This window comes from Taeniopygia guttata, chromosome 3 (genome assembly GCF_048771995.1).
Source record: "Taeniopygia guttata chromosome 3, bTaeGut7.mat, whole genome shotgun sequence".
Taxonomy (NCBI): Eukaryota; Metazoa; Chordata; class Aves; order Passeriformes; family Estrildidae; genus Taeniopygia; species Taeniopygia guttata.
Window position 1 is genome coordinate 54302304 of NC_133027.1, and position 24779 is coordinate 54327082.

Here is a 24779-nt window from a genome sequence, read left to right on the forward strand (position 1 = left end):
CAAACTCCCAAAACAATCAGAATATCTTCACAGAAACTAGAAAGGTCCTGCAAAGAAACAAGCACTCCGTATATACACACATATCTGGTTGTGGTGTTCTTCCATCAACATCTTAAGCAGCTCTACATCACATATGGTACCAGAACAGCTGACCTGCTGCAGATATCTTGTGATAGAGAAGAAAAATTCAGTATGATTTTCTGTGTCACCATGCCAGCTGGCAGAGTTCACATATGACTGTAATTTTCTTTAATGACAGTCCTTTCCTACTGTGAATATGATTTAGAAATTATTCTAGCTGCAGTAAACTCATTTAGGGAGATTTAAGGGGCACTGGCAGAAGTGCAGGCACATCTGCCACAGCCAGTGGCCTCCCTCCATGTGGAGGGGCAATCAAAATCAGACTCCTCAGCATTACAATCCCTGTGATACATTAGCAGGTTAGTAGAAGTCCATGCATCCACTGAGATCTAATATTAAAGAACCTCTGGCTTTAATGAGTTGACTGGTCAGGGGATTTAACTCACCCAGTAATATCAGCCAGCAAAGCTTGCTTACCTGTTTTACATACCTTAGACAGGTATGTGTGCAGTGCCTGATCTCTTCCCACTGTTCATTTTGGGATTGCGTCTACTCCATAGTAAAGGGAAAAATTTTCTCATGTGATAGACCAGTATATTTTGGGCTCACACTAAGATATAACATGTATGGACTCCCCTAGAGTGTCATTTTTCAGTGAATCTTGGCCATACACACACACAAACATGCACCACTAGGAGGAAATGAATTCCAGACCATTTAACAGAAACATTGCTGACAGCAGGTACTAGAGAAAAGGCATTAACAACACATTCACTTTGATCATGTTGATGGTTCAATCTCTCTTATCTCAAGGAAATTATGGTACAATTCTTTCTAGAGCAACACAGTTAGCAAGGTACCCTTAGGTATGAGCTGCTACAGCCGCACAGCAACTGGAACAACTGAACACATCAGAAACACGTTTCTACTGATACAAGAACTTTGCCAACAGAAGAGATCCGAGGGAAAGGGGTAGAACCAAAGTGTAAAAGCAGATTAATTGTCATTTCAAAATGCAAAAAAAGCACAAGTTTTGTATAATGTATGCCATTAACAGTGGATGAAGAAAGTGCATTTTCAGCGATACAAAACAATAGATCAAGATCTAATGTATTTGTGAATGGCAGTAGTAATATCAGCACTTTTTAGAACAGCCTGTCCAAAAAATATTTTGGCTGCAGTACAGGTAGAAAGACCTATGGTATGGCATATACATTCAGACCAATGGCAATAAACCACATAAAAGTACAAACTGCGAATCAAAGAGGTGTGGGAAGGCCAGAGGCAACAAGGGCTTTGATTTAGTGCATTTAGAGCACCTTCCAGTGTAAAGACATGCACACAACTAAAGACACCACTACAAATGAGAATAACATTACTGAGGATATCATCATGAAATAACTAGAGTTCTATATTACAGATCTCAAAGCCAAAGAAATTCTTTGCATAGCAGCATGGTGAGAATTGCATAAGTTCTTGGGCCTGCCTTCTGCATTGCTGTAGATCTTTGCTAAAATGCTGTTGAAGACATTTGGATATAAAATCCCTATTTTAAAACCCAATTTTTTAAATAGATGACTGGAGAAATAAATTGGTGTTCCGAATGCTCTGGAAAATACTGTTACACTGATTGTCAATCCTTTCCTACATATAACAGTCAACTCCCTTACAGTGTGTGTAATGGTGAAGGACAATTGTGTTGTTGCTGGAAAACAGTTTGTTCCTTCAGCAACATTTTAAAGACACATAAGTCTGTCACTTACATTGTAAAGAAAAATCACCTAATGGAAGTGCACTCTGAGTTTGAGGAATGATACGCAGAGGTTTTGAAGGGAATTTTTCTCCTCTACTCCTTCTGCTTCCAGCAGAGGGTCTGAGTCAGGCCAACTTTCTAGCCTCCAGGCAGCCTGCTCTGTTACATATGCAAGTAAGATCTAAGAGATTCTTCTCTGTATGCTTCTACACTGCCACACTCCTCCAGAAAAAGGTCTGGTAAGATTATGGCTGTATGTCCTGGCATGAGGGAGAATGATGCTTTCTGTCAACTAAGCACCAGACATCTGATTCCTAGTGACGCCCCCATTTCAATGGGAAGCTGACTCTGTGTCCCAGGGAGTTACCAAGACATGCAATAAAGAGAGACTAATTCAGAGTGCAAGTAAGAATAACATATATCTGCATTAAGACTTCAGACAGGGTATGGAGTAGTAAAATTATTAAAACCTATTTCAGAAGCAGGCTTACAAAGCTCACCACTTCCATTGGTGACAGTAAGATTAATAGGAAGGTCAAGTTAGGCTTAGATCATTTGTGTTTCTTGCACAAGTGTGTGCATATGTGTAGATTTCCTTTTCAGAAACAACACAGGGGAACTTGAAAGCCCAAAGGACCTTTTCCCCCTACAGCAAATAAGTGAATAAAGCCTTTACTGTGGTTCAATAACCACAGTTATGGGAACTAGAAAAATCACCACAGTCCACTGGCCATGTTAAAAGGACAGTTGAAGAGAATATTTAAACAGTGACAGTGGCAATTTTCTAAAGTTAGGCTTTCCAACTAGCCATCTGCAGACCAAAATCACCAGTTTTGATACTTTTAGGCATCAGAACCAATGTCTAAAATTAGATGGACACAGAAAATCTTGACAAAATGGACTCATCCTTGACCTATTCGTTTATTTCAAAAATTTCTGTTCATTTAACTTACATACATCAGGGAATGTTGTTGGTATTTGATCCTTTTCTGTGATTCAACAATGTGGTCTATGTCAAAGGCAACCAAAGAAACTGAAGGGAACTAAAGAAACACCTTCACTGACTAAACAAGGGAAATGCTTTTGGAGTTACATACTTCAAACAAAAGTGCATCACAAGTTCTCAGAACAAAACTGCTTAACTTCACCATAAAGGTAATTTAAAGAAGTGTTTTTGCAGTCAACAATGACTGCAGTTAAGAACCACATGTTTTTACAATTCTCTCATATTACCCTTTCCTCAGCATTAGGCATTCAAAGTTGGTCAACTACTTAGGCATTTAAAAAGTCAATTTGCAAGGTATTTTGGTTTGCCAATTTTCATAGTTAGATAGGCTATTAAACCATGTTCCAAATTTACCATGAATCATGTCTAATTTCTCTAGTGCTGAGGAAGCTAATGGAGCTCAATTTCTAAATTAGGGTACATTGTCAAATTTATAGAACCCTTGATATAGAGCACACAGATTTTTTGTCTCTATCCAAACTGTATGAATTTTCTTCAAGATTTTCTGTCCTTGTATCTTTTCCAGCAATAACCTTGCAATAATGTCTGAGTAAATTTTGATGAATTGTTGATTTGCTTGAAGTCTTCGTGTATTGTGGGAGAGACCTAGAAAGGACCAGAAGTTTAGATAGAGCAAATTATTCTGAGTGTATTTTTTGCCAAGCAGACAGCCACAATGGCATGATAAATTGGAATTTATGGCTCTAATGCCTGCTCACTCCAATATTTGCAAGCCTGAACTGTTACCAATTCTACCACACAGGCTATTGCTCAGAACACAGAACCTCCTGTTTTCTCTCTCTTCAAAATCAAAGTTGTGCAGAGGAAAGAAGTATAAGGTCCTTAAAGTAAGGACAAAGGTATGAATTCTCAGCATGATTGGAATAGAACAACAGATCACTACCAAATTAAGCACATTAAATTTTCCCTATATTCCACATATACAATTCACTAGGACAAAAGCCTATACTCTCTCTGAAATCCTTTTTACATTCACATAAGAAGATGTGCACATTAATGGATCCCGGGATGATTTTTGAAATTCCTTAGAACACACTATGTTTCTCCAGAAGAAGAAGAAGAAAAGTTGCCAGACAAGATCAGGCTGATGTTGAAGAAGTGCCTTTTCACTCCTTCTGACCTAGACATGCTGTTTAAAGGTAACATTTATCATCATTACTGCACTGTGTATCCAGCACCAGCCTAACAAAAGGTGCAAAAATTCCAGGATGAAGGTCACTGTCTTTCTGAAAGTTTAGAGCCTGGACAGCATCCATACTTTCACTCTGTGAGAAGGAACAAGCCAGGCTCTGTGCATGTCATTCAGATGGCAAATAATACCTAGACAAGGTATTATATGATGGCAACACCAGAGTCACAATGCCAGGTGTCAGAATTTTGGGCACCATTCAGGCATCATATCTCTATGCAATATTTCCCTACTAGATGCAGCTTGTTGCCAGAGTGCAAGTAAACTTCATAACTGACTGCCACGAGTCAGTCCAGGAGCAGGGAATTAAATGGCTCAGGCACTCTAGTCTAGGAGAAGAGTAAAAAAGGAGTGTGGCTGCAGCACTGGGAGCAACGGTGCTTGTTCTCCTGCTTTGACTGAAAGTAAACAAGTCCATTGTTATCTGACTTTACCAAACCTCAAAGTATAATGCTAGAAGGAAAAATAAGTTACAGAATTGAGCATATACAACTCTTTTCTTCCCTTCATAAATTGTATGTTAGAGTAGCTGAATCTACCAAAGTTTTTACAGTATGCTATATATATATAATGGCACATTTAAGCTTTGTAAAGGGTTTGGAACATTTCAGAAATGTCTCTGGTGCTGAAAAAGGCTAATGTATTACAAATCATATAATATTTTAATTCAGAAAAAATATGTTCAGGAATTTTGACCTAGCATTAGGGTTAGGAAACTGAACGAGGATGCCATGAAGCATGACTGACAAATCAGTCAAGCTAGTCTGCTTCAGATACATATTGTGCAAGGCATTATCACTGCGATCAGTCACAAAAAATGCATATTTCGTTTTTTTACATTAAATACTACACCTGTGAACCTATGTAAAAGATATACAAAATATAAATGTCATCAGGACTGTATATTTCAAACTTTTTAAAATAAACACAAAGTATATATATATATGTAGGCATATAGGTTGTAATTTCAATGTCAACACTAGCACAGTTTGTCTCTTCTAAATACAGGCCTGTATACTTCCTAGTCCAACACATGCACCTACAAACACATGATCATGCATACAGCTTTACGTTCTGCTTTTTGCAGAAAAGTCAGAATATACAGCACTATACATTGTTTCAACTCAAAATTGATTGACAAATTAAGAAAGATGCCGTTCAAAAGAAATTCCTTGTGAACTATTAAAAAAAACCCCAAAACCCAGAGAAAACCAGGGATATCTCTATTTCATCTCAATAAAAACACTGAAGACCATGGTGACGATGACCTAAGATTCAGAACGCTTTGTCCGGCATGTGGTGGGGGTCTCTCTTGGACAAAACACAACAGTGTGGAACTGGTTGCTACAACACATACCAAACACAGTTATAGTGAAGGCATAGAGCTTTCACAACACCATCCAACCCAGCTCTGGGTTCAGACTACTGAGGTCTCTGACTGAAAGGAGACAGAGCTGTACACTGTTCTTCTCACAGCAGGAGGTGCTGATGGGGATCTGGATGCCCATCTGGAAGGTAGGCGTCGATTTGCTGGCCGAGCAGGACGGGAGAAGCCCTTCTCACTTGAACATTTAGCTGGCACAAATATCTAGAATAAAAAGGCAAGTCCTTGCTTTAACAAGTTACAGCTTTTGTGGAATGCAGCGGGAATGCAGGAAGACATTTGCGATGACCTCAGAACAGGTGGTTGGAAGCTATTAAAAGGAGTGCAGCAATGCACAGAATGCAAAAGAACAGCTATTTCTATGTACAAAGATCCTCACATCACTTGTGGTTTAAAATACATGAAGACAAGTGTCAGACACAAGGAAACATATAAAATGATAGTGCAAGACAAAATTGATATTTCCTCTTATCTTTTAGTTTCTAGAAGTTTATTTGTCAATGAATGCTGTAAAAATTTCCAAGTGTAGAACTCAGAACACCATCTGATATTACTGGAGTAGGATCTACATATTTCTCAGGTATTTTTTGATAGATCCTATTTCAGGAAACTCTGTTTCCATTAGTTCCGTGTGAAGCTGTTTAACTTGGTAGCTAATTCAGAATGGTTATGTGTTAATACAGTGTCATGTCTACCAGCAGAGCCATAGAGATGCAGAGGAAACTCAACAGATTTGGATCATAGCTACATTGATTTAAATTTGAAATAAGAAAAGAAACCCAGTGCCTCAAGCCACATGTAGTTCTTTACATCTCTGAAATATTAATTCTGCTGGACATAAAATGGTAACTCCTGGTCAGGCAGCATTCTACACTTAATTTCTACAGATAGAAATGACAACATAAAATGTGAGCCTGTGGAAAAAGTCATTATTCCTTTCCTCCATATTAATTGATGAAAATTTGTTTGCCTGTCAGAAGTTTATTATAAGAAAAAGAAATCAGAAGCTTCATAGCTTTTTTCTTTCTGTGCTGAAGGAAAGATGTGCCTGTTAAGCAAGACATTGCATCACAGCAAAGCTGTCAGAAAGACAAGCAGAAGAAAATCTGCATGGTCAGATTCTCAGCTGCTTAAATCTATATAGCTCCAGTGAAGTCTGTGAATTTGTGCCAGTTTAAGGCATACCAGCTGACAGCCTGAACCCATTTAAGTTTCCCAGCTCAAAACATACCTGCCTTATCTTTTTTGAGATTCCAAGAGGCATATATCTTTGTATTCTTTGTGGACTTTTACAGAACCTGCAACTTAACCGAGTGTTTTACAAACCATCTGTTTGTCTTTTCATTAAGAAAGAATGTTGGCAAAAGCAGTATTTCTAAACTTCTGAAAATAAACTTCAGCCAAATATAAATTAATTAGTCATGCCATCCTCTTCTGTTTCTGTGAGCCTATGCTTGAATAAATAGGAGAAGCTGGAACTGAGACATGAGTGAAAGATGGTTACTTTATTACTGGAAACTTCATGGAGTCACAATACACCTTGTCATAGGCAGTTCCAAAGAAATCCTGATCCAAGCCGCACCCTGGATACTGAAAAATGTTATCTAAGACCTCTAGGGTTTGGGGCATGGCCAAGTCTGCTTAAGCCCTATGGGAAGTCTTATGACATAACACATCAGCTAAAGGAAGGAGAGAGGGTGTTAAAATCTGGTTGAAGCTCTCACTAGATCAATCTTAGCATAACTGCACTGTAGTATAATACAAGCTTTGCAGAATGGCAGCAGGGATAAGAATCTGGCACGTCTTCACTGCTCATTCTTACTTACATGCTCCTGCCCTCCCCCAACTCTTAATCTGCAGAGGAAATGCTCCTGATTCATCCAGATCCTGGCCTAAAGTATCTAGTTTTACATAATTAGTTACAATATGATATTAGTCTGCCCCATTTAAGAGTCTGAAGCTTGCTATGAAATGGAATTGTTTTGCTTTTGTCGTTCTTATGAACCTTACCTCTGGTAACTTCTGTCTCTCTTTTCCTTGCTTGAGTTGCTGCCCAATATGCCTGGCTGAATTCCTTGGAAAGTCTTGTTTTTCTTGCTCAATCTGGAGCATTTCTAAATACTGACTCAGTGTCTCACAACCCCCGTTGGTGAATTCAGAATTTGCCTGTGTCCTCTTATCTTTGCAGCATTTTGCATTACACGGAGAAGTCGCAGTTGATTTTTCATAGGTTTTCAAAAGCTTTTCAACAACACCATAGTTCGACCTTGAGTCAGCTGAACGCGGGCGACCGGACAAATTACTTGGTCTCCAGTCATGCTCGTGAAGCCTGTGCCTATAACCACTAGTATTTGGAAGTCCATTCATGTGTTTTTGTTGCCCTGCTGTCCTGACAGCTTTGCTGGGGTTGTTAGTTTCTTGCTCCTTTGCTGCAGAGAGCTTGTGATTTGAAACACAAGACGTATTTACAGTTTCTGCCCTGCTAGTAGCAGAGTCACGCAGCGGACCACAGGGTTTGTGATCTTCTGATGCTGTTTGAGGCACCTGGTTTTCCTGCAGAGCATTGTTACGTTTATCTGTGTGAAATACAGTCCGATTAAACTCATCAATCTTTGCTGCTAGCATTTCATTTCTTTGGGTCTTTCCCAAAGGATACCTGGTGTCATCCAAAAGATCATTGTGCGAGGTAGCAGGGGCATAAAAGTCATTACTGTAAAAAGGGCTGCTGTGAGACTTGGTGTTTTGTTTCTGATGCATCTTGTTGCTTTGGGCCATATTTCCATCTGAGCAACTCTTTTGAGCTGACAGTGGGGAAGGCTCATTTTTATTGTCTTTTCCAAGCTTGCCCATATCATATGCCCATGTGTTGTGGCAGAAACTCGTTGGAACATTGCACTCAATTCTGGTTACAGGTATTGCAGCAGTTACCATCCCAGGGACTTTCACAGCCTGCCCTTCATTTGCACAGGCTATTGCAGATTTATTTTTGTTTACAGGTGAAGGATTTCTCATCTTCCCCCCATTCCAGCAATCCTGAGCCTTGCAATTGCTATTGATACCCGGATCTCTTACTGGTGCTTCTGAAAGCTGTACAACTGCAGAAAGTGAGTTTGTTAGGTGCCGAGAAGTGCTCCGTGGAGGAACTGGTGGAGCTTCTTTCTTCTGCCAAGGTCTGAAATCTGTTCCTGTGTCACCAGTAAGACTACAGTAAGAAATGTTCTTCAAAGCCTTGGTAGAGCTCATCAGATTCTTTCTATTATTATGTTCCTCTGTTTCAAAAGCAACTGAAGTCTGTGATTCATTGCTGGACACATGGTTCATCTCAGGCAGAATAACTGTGTTTTGGGTTTCCTCAAATTCCCCCAGGAAAGGAAGTGACTTCATTCTGGAAATAACAGAAGAGGTTTTTTTAGGGATGAGCAATAAGGAACATTCCAGAGGACCTCAGCATGGATTAATTCTCCCCAGAAGCAGGTGTTTTAACACTGGCTATTTAAAAAGGTTTGGGAGCAGTTTTGTTGCAGCTGATATACCCAGCACAATCAAAAGACACACAAAAAAAATGAGGAAAGATGGTCAACAAAAGGAATTTGCATTCCTTTCCTTAGCACTAAAATTCTTTTTCTGAGTTTTTTAGATGATGACTGTTTTCTTATCTCTGCTACAGTAAGTACAGTAGGATCTTGTTCTAATGACTCATAGGAGGCTACCTGAATGAAGAAAGCTGTAGGACACAGTGTTATGAACCTTGTTTAGGTTCATAACCTTACACATGGGATCTGCTTTTTGATATATGATAAAAAAGCATCTTTAAAAGTTACGCATCAGCTATGAATTCATTTGCTTCAAAGATACAAAGAGTAGCCCAGCTAAAATAATGATTTAGTGACAGACTTTTAACTGATCACATGGTGGAGTGAGAGAAATCCCTCTGACATTTGGGAGCATCTGAGAAGGTTCAATTTTACCTGAGAATTTCTGCACAACAAGAGGCAGTCTGGTGTTTAGCTTGCTAGAGAAGACAATGAACAGTGAATTTTTAACAGATGATGGAATGTTCACTTGCCATACTTTTCAGGGTCTGACTTGTCATCCTTCCATTAGTACAAATGTATGGTGGTCCTTCCCTCTCTTGCTTTCTTTCTGCTCTTGGATCATCAGTTCTGGACACATCTCCCATGCTTAAGGTTAGATTTGGGCTTTAAGTAAGAAATTCCCAGCCTGACAAACCCACACAGTGTTGTATAAAACTACATGGAAATGGGGCCAGAGTAGACAGAAATATCTGTTCACTTTCCCAATCCTCCGTACAGCCATTAGAAACAAATACGATTTCATCTCATATAAATACTAATCTGAATTTGTATGTTCTGTATATAAAATCCGTTTTGCTAGTAAAACCTGCCTTTGTATCATATTTCAGCATCTATCATTTGAATGCTCTATGCTAAGCACTGAAACACTAGGAGGGTAGGAACTGCCCAGCTAATAAATCCAACAGCAAACCTGCCTTCAAAGTGCAAAGCATAAGGAGAATTATTCATTTCCTTCCTCTAACATAAGAAGTCCAAAGATGTTTTTACCTTCTGTGATTGGACTTCTTTCGAATTTCCTCTTGATAGCTGCACAATTCTTCACTGACTCTGGCAAGTTCTTTAAGAGCCTTTACAAATATAAAAACAGTCCTTTAATATATACATTTAAAACTATATTTTCAGAATTAATTTGAAACTTGTGGTTATTTGCATTTAAGATTCACAGCAGAGGGAAGTAGTATGAGGAAAGATATAAAAATGCCCCCACTCTATGAGCAGAGGTAAAGAGCATGCTGTTAACACATTCAAACAGTGACAAGACAATCACTGATAGCAAACCTAGGAGCAAGTAAACACAGTGACTTGTGGAAAGCTAAAATCAGGGAGATCAGTTCTTCAGCTTAAGCTGGCAGGCCAAAGTCCTCAGTGTTTTCTTCCTCCTTGTAACTGAAAAATGCTCATACTTTACTTACTATATTGAGATCACCAATATAATTCTTGGTATTTTGCTCTGAATTTTTAATGGTGAGGCTGTCTTCAGGTTCTTCGTGTTTCTCAAAGGCCAGATTGTCCACTAACAGAGTATTGTTTCTGCTCTTGTCTCTGGGCTCCTTCCACTCGTGTCCTGTTACACCAAGCAGACTCCCTTTCTCCATTCTGTCATTTGCCACATTGTGTTGATGGTTCAGCTCCTCTGTGTCACTCTCTTGCAAAGTAGGGGAATGCATGGACAGCTGCAGCATCTTGCTCTGAATGGCCTTGCTATCATGGATGGTCATATTGCTCTCCCTTCTGAGTTTTACCTCCTGGTAAAGCTGAAAAAACAATAGAACCTTCTATTAAATCATGGTATTGTAACAAACTTATGGCAAAGCCCCCATATTTATCTGCTGTTTTGAATGATGCTTCACTCAGCAGCACTGATTAGAAGGATTCTAGGTGTGTTAGTAGGAAAGTGCTGAGTCACTTAGTGTGACAATTCAAACACCATGATTGCCATTCTCAAACGCTCTGCCATAATTTTAATGTATGGCTTCCACCTCTGGTTGGGACTGGAAGAGATCTCACGAGATAACTGGCCCTGTCTTGGGCCGTAAGCTGCATGGTTGTTTTCCAAGTAATATCAGCACACTAGGTGGTGGACACAACTGCTATCTGATGGATAGGGAATGTGGGGGAATGTGACAGAGTGTTCTGGCTATGTTACAGCCTATTAAAGCATATTATTTGAAGGAGAGGATGTGAATTCTCATAAAATACAATGCCATCTGCACTAGAGCAGACTCTTACAGTTCTCAGACAAGTGAAATTTTTCCCTATGACTGGAGTGATAAATCAGTACTGCAGAATGGTATTATTTGACAACATGCTGTCACCCTCTTCTTTTATGTTATCTGCTGAGATCCAGTGGCTTCATCAGTAAATGGTGTTAATTCTGATTATGCAGCACATTCAAACTAGGAACTGTGGTAAATTATAAATTAGAAAAAATGGCAACATAATAAAAACCTCTTCTGCTTACAGTATCATTTCCAATGCCAAGAATCCCACAGCTTTGTATAAACATTCATTCTTAACTTGCTCTCACAAAGAAAGCACACAGGCACCTCTGAACAGCCATCTGCCTGCCCTCTCACAGTGCACAAGGCCATCACAACAGCTTTTGGAAGGACAGTGGAAAAGAATAACGACATGCAGAACATGTGGCCATTTCATGGGTAGTGCTGTGGATTAGAAGTATTCTCACGTTCAAAGACTTAACACTTGACCTCATCCTGAGTTTTCAGATTTCACTCCCAAAGCCCAGCTGCTCATGGAAACTGAAGGCTGAACGTTGTCATTTCCAAGAAATAAGAGACTCATATGGATTCAGCACACCAGTAAGAAGGAAGGGTACCACCCCATAATATCTCCTAAAACACACAAGTCCTTCTGGAGGAATTAAGTTTGGTGGGCTAGAGAAAACTGCCAAATTAAAATACAAGCTGATAAGTAAGTACAAGTTTTATTGAGGAAATCCTTCTACAAATAATGGCATTTAAAAGGTATCTATTTCTCCTTTTCTCCAACCATGTGGCTTGTAGAGAAGAAATGTCAGGCATCTGAAATCAGCAGCAGCTATAGTCACAGCTTAAGAGAAGATTTTAGGATTCCAATAACCTTGAGATATAATCTGTATTTTTGTTTGGCCCTGCAGTAGCCAGCAAATCGCTTCATTCTCTTCCTCTCAGCCCCATTCCATTCTTTATCTCTTTTTCTGTCTCTGTCTTGCTTTCTTAATCTCTGCACTAATAAAGAACATGATGAAAACAGTCATTTTCGTTACTGTCATTCCAAATCAGCTCTTATATCTAAGAAAATGAAATTCAACTATATATACAGATCACATTACCAACTTTTGAAGCATTCTCAGCTTGGCAGTGAAATTAGGGAAGACTGCACAGAAAAGTCCTAACACAAAAGACAAAATGTGGCAAGCACCATCATACCAAAGTCTGCAAGAATTGTGGGTAAAATGTAAGAGTTGACATTATGGAGTTCAGCTGCAGGCTGGTTTGATGGGCAGTGCGATTCCTTTGGTTCTGACCATTTCCCATCTCAGTTTCGTGTGAGCAATCTCTGCCATACATTCCTGTGCTGCTCAGCCACACGACAGTGCTGGTAGAGAGCAAGAGAAATTACTCCATATGTATATTAGATGAAAAATGTAGAAAGCTCACTAATGAAAAAACTTGCCTCTATGGGCTGCCAAGCAGACTCAATTAATGCATTAGAGAGTGTCAGAGAGTTTGGCTGCAGGGACAATTTGGGAATAAAAGAATAATAAATAATTGCTGTGACTATTTCTGGAAGGAGATGCATTGCAAATGTTTGCTAGTATGTGTAAACACAAGTGGTTTCAGAACTTTCATGCTATTTACTGTACCTGTTTTCTCTCCCAAGACTCATCCATAAAAGGAACAGGTTCTAGACAGAATAATTCTGTATCATGCAGTATTTCATATATATCTATAATTTTTATTATTACCATTTGCCCCAGCAGACATGTGCCATCTAAAGCCTTTTTACTAGATAATTATGATACCTAATTTTTTTTTGTTACAAAATATGCATTTTCTAAACCCCATATTGTTCAGTATTTACTTGAAAAAAAGTGTGTAATATAGGCAACATGGCTCATGCCCAGTTGAATTGTCAGCTGTCTGTAGAGCAAATAATCTCATAGCTCACAAAGCCACATTCACCTCCTACCTTTTATTCATGAGCATTAAATGAGCAACTGTAAATACTGCTTAATCCCTGGATTTTCATCCTTCCACCAGCTGTTAGAAACTTCCAGTGACACAAAAGGAATAGGATAAAATACAGAAAAAAAACAATTGAAGCAACTCAATGTCACTTCACCCCAAGTGAATATGGTAGTGTTCAGATTTTTGTTTAAAAGTACCTCTTCTATTTTCTTCTGCATGACCTTCCATTGACATTCCCATTCTTTCCTTTCATTGTCAAATCTCTCCAGCAACTCCATTTTTTCTTTATTCCAGTTCCTCTCAGTATTCTTCAGTTGTTCACGCAGGTCCATGGCTAAAGTCTGTGCAACAGCAAAGACAGCTCTCCTTTTTTTCTTTCTTCCCTGAATGTTTCCTGGAAGTTTAAGATAATAAGTCTTACTTATGTTTTATTGTAGCTTTCAAGGAACAAAGACAACCAAGAAAATTCTGAAAATTAGTAAATTAAAATGAGCTTGCAGGAGACAGTATTATTGATATTTGTCTAGAGTGTGACTCAAATATAGATGAACTAAGCATTATAGGGCATAAATGCAAAAGCAGAGATGCCCAGTCTGGAAAGGGGAGGTGGAACACATTCAGCATCACAGAATTCAGTAACATCTGCCACAGTAGGCTCTGTACCATGACCACTTTGCATCTCTGCCATTACTCTTCACTATAAATGTGTTTTCAATGAATCCGAGTCTGTAGAGTATTGAATCGCACTTCAGGATCTTGGGATCCTGCAATATCTGCCCTTGAGGGTGAAAGCTATTTTTATATTTGTTCAAAAGACAACTGCCAATGTAGAAGTATCATGTTTGCTCATGCACTCCCTGCACGCATGCAAGGAGCACGACAAGGACTGGTACATTCTTCTGGCAATTGAGGACTGCAAGTTGATATACTCAGGGAATTCTCATGGCTACATGAATGCTTTGGAATTCATGAAGGAAGACAGGAGAGGAAAGCTAATAACAGGTACAAACACATGTACAGTAGAAATAATTTATATAAAATGGACAGAAGGTCACCAAAAAGGGTTCAAGAATTTTGGATTTACAGACCTAGATCCATGAATGTTAGTTTCAGGACCAGCACAGGGAAAACTAGAAAATATTCTCCAACAGCACGAACTCCAATCTAGTTCAAAACCTTTCTCAGAATATTTGACTAATTAATGCTTCAGTTTCTTCTTCCCCTTCAGAAGTCTTTAGCATCTTAGTGTTTGTAAATGAAAAGAATATTAATTGAACCACTAAATTGGCAAGATTTAAGGGAAATATTTTAGATCTGCTTATCTGACTTTGGAACAAAGCAGTTACAAATCTTATGGGCCTGGTTCTCCTCTTGCTTTCTTAGGTTTTACACAAGAAACCCCATTACCATCAGCACATTTACTATGCCAGCAAGTCTGAAATAACACTCATTCATTCACTTATAATGGCTCCTGTCATATAGTGCCTGGTACACAGGTGCTGATACTTGAGTTTGTTAACTTCAGCTCTCAAAGCCAGTTGTTGTGTTACCTAGGTGGTCATGGAATCTAGTTCTAGTAATAAAATGCCTCTGCATTGCTTTCTTCTCCTGACAGAAATCATATAGGTAGGGAATTGAATTTTCAGAGAGTTACCTAGGAGTAAGCCCAGTTTATCTTTCTGCAATTTGTTAATTTCCCTGACTGATGATCAATGATTGCCAACTCACAGGAACTGCTGATTTTACTGCCCATGTTTTCTATGATGTAGTAAAAATTCACTCCTGAGCAAAGTTCTTCCCCATCCCCTATGGCAAGTCTTGTTGTTTTAGCTGTGGTTACCATGTAATCACCATTTACCAGTGTCTGCTTTATTTCACCAGACTGTGAAGACAATGTCAAACTTGGAATCAGCTTCTTTCAAGTACAAGTAAGCAGAAGAGCTCAGATGAAACCCAACAGGTTACTTAGGTCTTTGGGTCATAGGAAGTCCTCCCACAGGATCACCCAATCCATCATGGGCCCAGTCCTAACTCAGGGCTTGCAGAATAGTTTGCCCCAAACACCTGCCTTGGAGCTCTGAAATGACAATCTGTCCCTCAACTGCCTACAAAGAGATTTCAAACCCTTCTTCTTTACCCTGCCTAAAAACATACAGAGCAACTTCATAAAACCATAAAACACCTTGAAACTTGTCTGCTGAAAGACAACACAGAATTCTCATCAAAAAAGAAGCCAAGTACTGATTTGCTCACGGCCTCTTAGGGAATGCAGCCAGGCTACAGAGACTGCATCTCTCCAGGCCAGTGCCAGCCTCCAGTAGAGCTGACCAAAAACAACTTTCAAAAAAAAAATTCTATTACACTTAAGTTCTGTTGCAATCTAAACATCTATTGCTAATGAACTTTAGGAATATTTCAGTACTTTCTCACCTTGATAATTCAAAGGTCGCAATTTTAGCACTGCCTTTTTTTTTTCTTTTTACCATTTTTATGTCTACAACCTTTCAGGATAACTCTGAGAAATCACCAAAAGTCACCCTTCTGCTCCACTATAATCCTTATACAAATACATATCAGAAAAAATTTAAAAACCCCCATATGTAAATGCTGTACAGTCATGAACAAGAAAGGCAGACATAATCTGTCAACAACTTGCACAAATGGTGATTTGGCTAGTGCATTGTTAGTAGTAATGACCATGCTTTAGTCAGCCACGTATTACTAGAAAGGTCAATACTGTATAGCATATTTGTTTTTACACATGTAAGAACAGATATAATATGTACTCCTTTCAAGCATGAATATAGCATTGAAAAGGCCTCTGGTGTTTCCTTAGTGCTGGAAACTACTATTGCCATGTTGGCATTCATCTTAACAATTTTCAAATTGTTTCATATGGAACTCTGATTATAAAAAAAGACTGAAGACAGAGGAAATCAAGTTTTGAAAGAGCATAGTTACAGAAGTTACAGATGGTGACTTGTAGCTCTAAGATCCACAAAAGGCTTGTATTGTTTCTTAGGCTTCTCTAATTTCCTCTTGACATAAATTCTGAGAAAAAAACCTCATGTTTATTGATATTAGCAGCTGGATGACTATACAGTTTTGCTGCTATTGTACAGTGGATCAGTTCCTCAGAGACTTTGACTCACATTTTTACTTCTCTTTCCTCTCACTTTCTCTTTTTCTTGGTGTTTCCTTTGGGTTTGTTTGGGGTTATTTTGGTGGAGTACAATGTGCAGTCCTGGTAATACACCCTCTGTGTGTATAGAGCACCGAGATTTCCCCATGGGTATTTCACACGGCTAAAGCAACCCAAGGCAAGTAAAATGTCACATTATCATTTGCTCTGTGGATCAGAACAATATCTGTGCTCTTGCAGTATTGGCAATTTCTCCATGTCCTAGACAAGGTCAGAAGCTCATTACAGCAATCAAATTAAGCAAATAATCAATTTTGTCTGCATCAGCTGCATTTTGCCTTAACTTTTCCTTTAGCCCTTCCTCCTCTCAAGCAAAAAATGTTTTAAGCCACTATTTGATGTTAGTCATAACTCCTCCATATCTTACCCTTTCTAGCCAGATATTAAAAATGCAAGATAGTTTGCAAACAACCTCTAGCAACTTCTGAAAATAATCAGCTTGACATCAGCTGAGATGTTATTTTTCACCAGAGTTTAATCACATTAGATGTGCATTATCATTCAGATACACAAATCTTCCCTTGTTTTTACAGAAAAACATGCAATCAAATTATATTTCCAAATAAGTGCTGTATTTTGGATGACTGAGAAAATTGTAAACATATGTATTTGTTAAATTATAAATGTGTGCCATGTGTCACAATAACATGCACTTTATACATTAAAAGAAAGTACAGTTGAGTGAGAGAAGGGAAAGAAAAGAGGAAGAAATGAGAGTGAAAGAAAGAGAAAGAAAAAAGAAACGGAAAAATAGAAAAGGGAAAAAGAAAAAAGTGAGAGAGAAAGAGAGAGAAAGAAAGAAAAGAAAGAAAGAAAAGAAAGAAAGAAAGAAAGAAAGAAAGAAAGAAAGAAAGAAAGAAAGAAAGAAAGAAAGAAAGAAAGAAAGAAAGAAAGAAAGAAAGAAAGAAAGAAAGAATGGATTCAAGTGCACACAATGCTGTCATCCCTGTTGTTAATATATCTCTGCCTGCACTGAAAAAACTAACAGAACTTTAAAAATAAAGACCATATAGAACATATGAACTTCACATTACATATAAATAACATTAAGAGGGATGTTTAAATAACTGTTTGCCGCATCAAAAATTTGCCTTATTTTTTAATCCTAACTGTTCAAAAACATTGATTTAAAATAAACTGCCAACCATACCTTTCATGGAATAAGAAATCCTTAGGAGTTTTTCAGTCCATTTCCAGGCAGCAGAGAAAGCAATGAAACACACAGCTAGCAGGGATCCTGTTCTGTGAATCTTGATCTTTAAAAGAAGTAAGAAAGCTAAGCAAGACGCAACCTTTCAACTGGGGCAGCATTTGCAACTCTCTTTGAATAAATGCTCAACTTTTGCAAACTGGAAAACAGCTCCGTTCAGCATCATCCCTGCAGCTGGCTTCCACGTGACGTCAGTGCACGGAGGATGGTTTTAAAGCCATCTCTTCCAACCCCAGCTTTGTAACTTTATATCTCCTCATATTTTGTGTAAACAGCTCCAAGTCCAGGACATTTTTAGGTTTTATAGTGCAGTCCAGTCTTTAAAACTTGCCGAAGCAGCTAGTGTTAATATCAAAGCTGTGACAATAGGCAATTTTAGGTTTCTTGTATTGTTGTCTATGCTGTAAAGGAAGATTTTTTTGCTGTCTTTCAGATCCAGTTTTCAGGGTTATATTTTTTAGTATGAACATTTTGAGCTTTGCAACTTGATCCTCTTTAACTGCTTTGTAAAAGGAGTTTTGTTTAAAGCAGTGGTTTTGTTGGTTAACAGCGATCTTAAAGAGCTAAAAGCAAACTACTCCTCCCTAAAATCCCTTTCTGTATTCTAAATATGCTCTCATTTATGAAATGCAGAATTATTGGGCACTGTGTAATCCTACTGTCTTGTATTCTGGGAATGGCAGTAACGGTTTCTTTGGGATCTACCCAAATATTCTCGATACTTTATAATGTTTCTGGATCAGATTCTACAGTCTGTTAATTCACTTTGTATCTCAGCAAAGCAAAACACTTGAAACTGGATGAAGAATCTCCCTTGAACAGGAAAACTCATCTCTGGCACAAGGCTGGTAAAGAAGGTCCAAAAACACCTTGGGCTGGATATAAATTCCTAGGAGTGTCCACAGCAAGTGTTGGCATGGGATGAGGCAAGGGAGCATGACAAAAGCAATCCAGCAAGTGAAAGTCCACAGGAGACCCTGAAGCCAGAGCAGCAAAATTTAGCTGCTCCCCCTGCTGAGCCGCAGGCAGGAGGAGCCCAGCTCCCTCCTCAGTTCTCTGACCACCACGGTAACTCTCCTGCTGCACCGTGGGTTAAACTGCTCCCATTTTTTGGAACCCCAAGAGAGACCCCCAGGGGAAAGCCTCACATGCAGGGGTATTCGTGCTCGGGTGTGTCTGCAGACAGCAACTGAGACAGGAGACAAATTCACCTTTCAGGGAACATTTTGCCCCATGTGTGCCTGGAGAAGGGCCACAAAAATACTTGATTCATGCAGCACAAAATTGGACAAATTGTGCTGTCAGGTGGATGTTGGAATGCCCTAAGCAGGAACATATTTTTGTGGGCAGTGCAGCTGATTACAAAAGGATCAATGAGAAAAAGGGCATGATATGAGGATTCACACATCCTTTGCTTAGTCAGCACTCTCCTCATTAGAACAGTACATTTTTATCTGCTAAAATCCATTCTAAAATCCAGTATAAAGATTTTAACTCTGGGTGCATTTTATAGTAAATACCAAACCAGGTTTCAGGGAAAACACATTTTTTCTCCTTATATGGTCTAGTTGTAAGTCTCAGCGAATACATTAATTGGGTGCTTATTCTGCTCCCATGTAGCTTAAATAATGGGACTTGGGCTATTTGTAAAAATTGTAAAGATGATCTAAAAATTGAAAAAATGTGCCCCTAGTACACAACTGAATGCCCCTGAAGAAACCCCCAGACTCTAAACTCTGAGGCTTTAAATCTAAAGAAACAGTATAACTTTCTTTTGTGAGGTTAGGTCTCAAGTGCCAGCTGACATGGCTGGGAGTGAAGCCTGAGCGCTTGAGAGCAAAACTGAGCCCACAGCTGGAGGCCAGGCATCAGCACACTGCCTCCTCCCTGAAGCCAGCACAACTGCACTACTGCACGTGAAGGCAGACTCTTCAGACATGTCTTTTTACTCTTATCCATCAACATAGGCTATTATTCTTGTGTCTTTAATATTGCTAACTCCATGCCTCTTGTCTTGCTATGTGGACTCTTTGAAGTAAAAACAGTAAAAATAAATAAAACAATAGGCTAAATCTCAGGCTTGAGTTCTCAGTCAGATAAAAGCTACATTTCTGTCAGTGTGAGGAGCTAGAAATATGTGAGACTCAGGGGCTCATTAGGAGACAAGCACTAGACCCTCCTCATAGGTCAAAGGAAAATGTTAAATTTATCCTTGTATTAAAAAGGTGAGACAAAGAAAACATGAAGTGAGTTGTAAAAACATGATATCATTGTTCTATATACCCTTAAGTGTAGCAGTAGAAAATACTGCTTTTGAGGAAAAGAAATTATTCAACAGAGACTGTCCCTACTGTCCCTCCTCCAGCATCAGCAGACAAAGCAGCAAATGTGGCTTCTTGGAATCTGATACAGATAAAATAAGCAGGAAAACTACAGTAGGCTTATTAAATACTTATTACATATTGCTTCCACAGGAAAAGTATATTTTGTCCATATTTGGTACCAGCACTGCTTGGGTCAAAAGTCAGCACCTCAACAGTAAAAAAAAAGGTGCAAAGGCATTTTAAACAAATTTCTCATCATCTTGCAAGACTGGAGACAAAGCAGCATGAGTTTCAGCATGAGCTAAATCTGATCATATACTCAGGGCAGTGGCTAATAAAATGTACTGAAGACCACTTCAGGGCATCTTTGGCTGGCTGCACCAGCTTGGTTATGGCACACCCATTCTGCTATGGCCACAAAAGCTAGTGATAAGAAGGAAGAAGAGCACTGCTGCCACTGCAATCAACCCAACCTCACCATTATATTCCTGAACGATGTACACCTTGATAATCCTGGTATATACACCTCGAGAGTGGCTATATACAACAAGAAATGGGCAGAAGGGAATACAAACTGTCTCCTCTTACTGTTGTGTGCTTCTGCAATAGGATATAACTCACTGGAGAAACAGAGCCAGCTAAGTGTTATGTCATGTTGGTGCTCCAAGGTTACATTGGAAATCGGTGGCAGATTCTTTAGATGTTTACTTTAAATAGAGCCATCGTAATTTTCCCCATAGGCAACTGCATGTGTAATGGCAAAAGTTGGATTTGAATATCACTTCCCCTGGCATTAAATCAGAGACAGAAATGTAAACCAATGGGCGCTACATCCCTGATACTGATGCTTTTAGAAGTCTGCTACTCACCTATCAAATTCTGGGGTGATTAAGGAGAAGGGCATGCAATACCCTGAAGCTCTGCTTGTTTTTGTAAACAACCCCTGAAGTTCATGTGCAGTTCATCTCTTTTTATAACACATATCTAGACAGCCATGTTTTTGGCAATTTTCTATTTTCCGACTGCCAGGCATATTTCTGCACTACAGCACCTGCTCTCTTGTAGTTTTGATTCTGAAGCACTGGTGACATGTGTCAGCAGACACTTATTCTATCTCTCAACTGCAGCTTCAGGCATGGATATTTTTGGTTGAAAGAAGTATCTTTGAACCTGAAGAAAATGGTCATTCTAACATAATGGGAATTTTTCAGTAGCAGTAAAAGAGAATATCTGTAAAGGGATTTTGTCAGGGCATTCAAAACCAGCTATAAACAGGAAAAAAATTTAATTGAATTTTTCTGGTTGCATTAAAGGAAAAAAATGCACCTATTCCATAAATTACAGAATCATTCATTTGAGATAGTGCCAATTTCCACAAGTGCAAAAATATCATAATTAGATCTACAGAAGCAAGATCTTTTCCTTTTGAAAGAATACATAATAAATCCCCTGGGAACATAGGAAACAGATATTTAATATTTCAGGGAAGTGCTAAATGAAGGTAACTTCACGGTTCAAATTCAATTACTTTTTTCCCCTGGAACATTTATATTTCACTAGAATATTCCAAAATGTGAACAGTGAATCTGCTAAATGAGATTTCAACTGATAGGTAACCTGGCATATCCAGCTCCTTGTCACATGCAAACAAAATCTGTATTCTTCTCACTATTTGTCTTCAGAACTCCGAACTGTGCAGCAGGCAGATCAGTGAATCAGCAGTGTTCTGGCTGTCTCTGCCCTGCCTGACTCTAATGCACTCCTGCTAGAGGATGCTGATGTGTTCAGCTGCATTTGCTCACTCATCTGTGAGATGCTCTTCACCCACCAGTCCAGTTACTGTGTGGGGAGAACTTGCTTCCTTTCTTGGCAAGCATAATTACTGGATTTCGTAATATCAAGTTATTTCAATTTAGCAAGACATGGAACACTTCTTTCATTGGCTAGATCTTATCTTTTGGCTATGGATAAATGTCCATACTCATTCTATTAGCTTTCTCAGCATCTTTTAAAGTTGTGAAATATCTGGCATGAAACAGATCAGCAGCTGAAATCACTCCCTTCAACCTGAATGCAAAAGAACAAGGAAAACACATCTCATTTCTCACTGAGATTTCTCTGAGGCTTCTCACCATTCTCCTTGCTCATGAGAGATTCAAAGACTGTGTGGAGCTTCTAAAATAATTTTGCATGCTTTAGTGTGCTTTAATTTCAGACTGCTGCTTGTGCAATAGCTCCTTAAATGTCCCAAAAGGTCTCAGCTTTGATTTTGTTTTGTTGATGCCTGATGGAAAGCTCCAAGTTTTATGAAAGAAAAAATACAGTGAGAAATCAGTGGGGTTGTAATTGCCAGTGCTGTGTGGAGATTATCTCCACCTCTCATCTCAGTAATTCATTCTTACCTTTTCTGATTTCTGAGAAAGAAACAAATCTTTCCCAATTATTTTTCAAGATTTATTCAATGTATGAATTCAGTGTATTACTACTTTAGAGTATTACTGTTACTGATGCATTCTCTGTAAATCAAAGCTTCCCTACTCATTTTTATTACATACAACACCAAGAAAGGTATAATCAAGAGTGGGTTAAAAACTAGAAGCCCAGAACTTCAGATCATAGATTAAGTCTGATTTTCTCTCTTAACATTTAAGAAAACACAAATGACTTTTTTCCCCACAGGAGATACCAAAACAGAAAGAAACTGAAAAGGTCAGTCTTGTGCTAAGATTTGGTATGACAAGTTTAAGGCTCAAATTGTTGTATTTTTAATGTCCAAATTGCAAATCCATGGGAAAAAAACTCCTAGTATTTCCAGAAGCTGCTGAAAAACAAAAAGCCTTTTCCAGTTACAGAAATTCACTGTGAATTATGGCTTGATCATATCTTGCCATAATAATTTTTAATATGTGGAACTTAATTTTATGTAACTGCATAAATTAGAACATCTTAGAAACTCCTCAGCATTACTTTGGGCCTGGCTTCATCCCTTACTAGAAAACCAGTCAACACTATCTATTAATCTCACATATATTGATTATAATTTCCTCCAGACATCTCACTAACTATGAAATGGATAATGATGACAACACCCCCTCATAGGAATAAGTATTTGGATTAAATCAAGGAATTGAGTGATTTAGCTGATCAAGGTTACTGCACTTGCAGAGTATATTGAGGAAAAGCTAGACAAAGAGAAAAATACTGTATTTTTAATAATGAATATTTTTACTATTTTTTTCATTCACATAACAAAAATTTTATTGCCCCATCTCTTGCCGCTCTCTGAGGATTTTCCCTCAAAATGATGTTTCAACTATTTCAAGTAGCAGAGCACAACCTAGGCATGGAGATGAACTGTTCTCACTGGGGAATGAATGAAGTGAACAGAGGGCTAACATGATAAACCAAAGGGAATCCTTACCACTAGCTAGAAAAACAGCTGCTTTATTTATTACCACTCTTTACTACTACATTATTCAATATGGAAACTGTAGAAAAAGAAGTGTCATTAATACACATACTTGTTCACATTTCAAGAATTCATATTTGTGGAACTCGGTGGTTTCAGCATGGGTTGAATAAAACAGAAAATGAGCTCCATCAGGCATTTCAGATGAGGTTTTCATAGTGGGAGATCTACTGCTTGTAGGAACTGCTATGTAAGTGTGAAAGAAAGAAATTAGTCACCTGTACTCTTATTTCAACCTCTCCCAGGCAAGAAAGGAATATTCAGTGACCACTGATGCACACCCATGTACACAAGCTTCCCTCACTATGGTCACTGGCTACCTAGGGCATGTTTAGACAGGGGTCACTCAGCAAATCAAGAGTTACCATGTCCATTTAAAACTTCTGCTGAAATCTGGGGAGAGAACATAGAGCCGTGGTGACCACAGACTGGGAAATGCTACCGGACAAACTCGACATCAGCCAAGGTAACTTACACCATTCCCATCACTTCAGGTCAGACTGTAGCATGGCTGTTTTTCTAGAGCACAGAGAGAATGCAGCCAACTATATCTCTCAGAAGACTCCTCAGCTACTCTGATACCTTTTCCTCATGCATCTCATTCTCAGAGGCTCCAGCTCCTGGCCACTGCTCCAGATATAGTGCTCTACATACCAACTATTTTGATTGGGGCTTAATGCACATAATACACTGCTGAAAAACATTATCATCACTATTATGCAAAATATACATACAAGCTCTGATATAAAACTGCAGAATACACACAGAATGTGGCTTTACCATTCATATGTGGCTAGAATACAAATTCTTTTTCTAGGAGTGAGAAAAGTAACAAGAGTCTTCATACCCACTCCACATTTTTCTGTTTTGTTTCTGATTTGGTGCAAATTAATGAATGTTAAATTGGTTCCATTCCTCAGGAAATTTTTATTCAAAAATTATAAAACCACACAAACTGAAAAATTTCATTTTCTGTTTGCTTACCTGGAATACCACGGTGAGCAGGTTTCCTATTCAACTGGGTTACTTTTTGGTATGTTTTTTTGCAGTTCTTTTGGTTTGGCTTTGGTTTTGGCAAACAAGTAGTCTTCAGTGTTTTTAAAGCAGTGGCTATTACGGAAACTATGTCTCTTGCACTTCTTATCTTGGAGGGTGGACAAAATAAACAAACTGAAAATAACACTACAATGAACAGTAAATGATGAATGACTTACAGTACAAAAAACAGTGTAAAAAGGAAGACAAGTTTAAATATTGTTGTGTATGAAAGGGATGAAAATAATACAAGGATGAGAATAAGTAAAATGATAGGCTGGAACATCTGGGAAAGTAAATACAAAGACAAAGAGAACAG

The 24779-nt window shown here is 38.6% G+C and overlaps 2 protein-coding genes across 6 annotated transcripts in view; both read right to left on the minus strand.

The window, feature by feature from the left end:
• Positions 1–2736: 2736 nt before the first annotated feature.
• Positions 2737–24542, minus strand: KIAA0408 (KIAA0408 ortholog). 2 transcript variants are annotated; one of them, XM_072926859.1, is made up of 7 exons: positions 24410–24436; positions 17573–17678; positions 13418–13614; positions 10443–10784; positions 10018–10097; positions 7445–8819; positions 2737–5638 (listed from the first exon to the last, which is right to left on the minus strand). In XM_072926859.1, exons 2-7 carry the CDS (start codon positions 17577–17579, stop codon positions 5468–5470), a joined length of 2172 nt encoding a protein of 723 aa, XP_072782960.1. In that variant the 5' UTR covers positions 17580–17678; positions 24410–24436; the 3' UTR covers positions 2737–5467. The 2 variants fall into 2 exon arrangements, with proteins under 2 accessions (XP_072782960.1, XP_072782961.1); XM_072926860.1 differs by lacking the exon at positions 17573–17678 and having other exon boundaries at positions 24410–24542.
• Positions 24453–24779, minus strand: part of MTCL3 (MTCL family member 3) — a 31957-nt gene continuing 31630 nt past the window's right edge. For all 4 annotated transcript variants that reach the window (XM_041715151.2, XM_072926858.1, XM_041715156.2 and 1 more), the window contains one exon: positions 24453–24746. In XM_041715151.2, the coding sequence (XP_041571085.2) occupies positions 24636–24746 (111 nt within the window). In that variant the 3' untranslated portion in view covers positions 24453–24635. The remainder of the gene's footprint in view (positions 24747–24779) is intronic.

Coding starts and splice junctions, on each gene's coding strand:
- KIAA0408 (XM_072926859.1), bottom strand. Junction 10,785..13,417: donor TGCAGAAGAAAATAGAAGAG/GTACTTTTAAAC, acceptor TTGTTTTTTCAG/CTTTACCAGGAGGTAAAACT. Junction 5,639..7,444: donor AGAGACAGAAGTTACCAGAG/GTAAGGTTCATA, acceptor TTTTTATTCTAG/ATATTTGTGCCAGCTAAATG.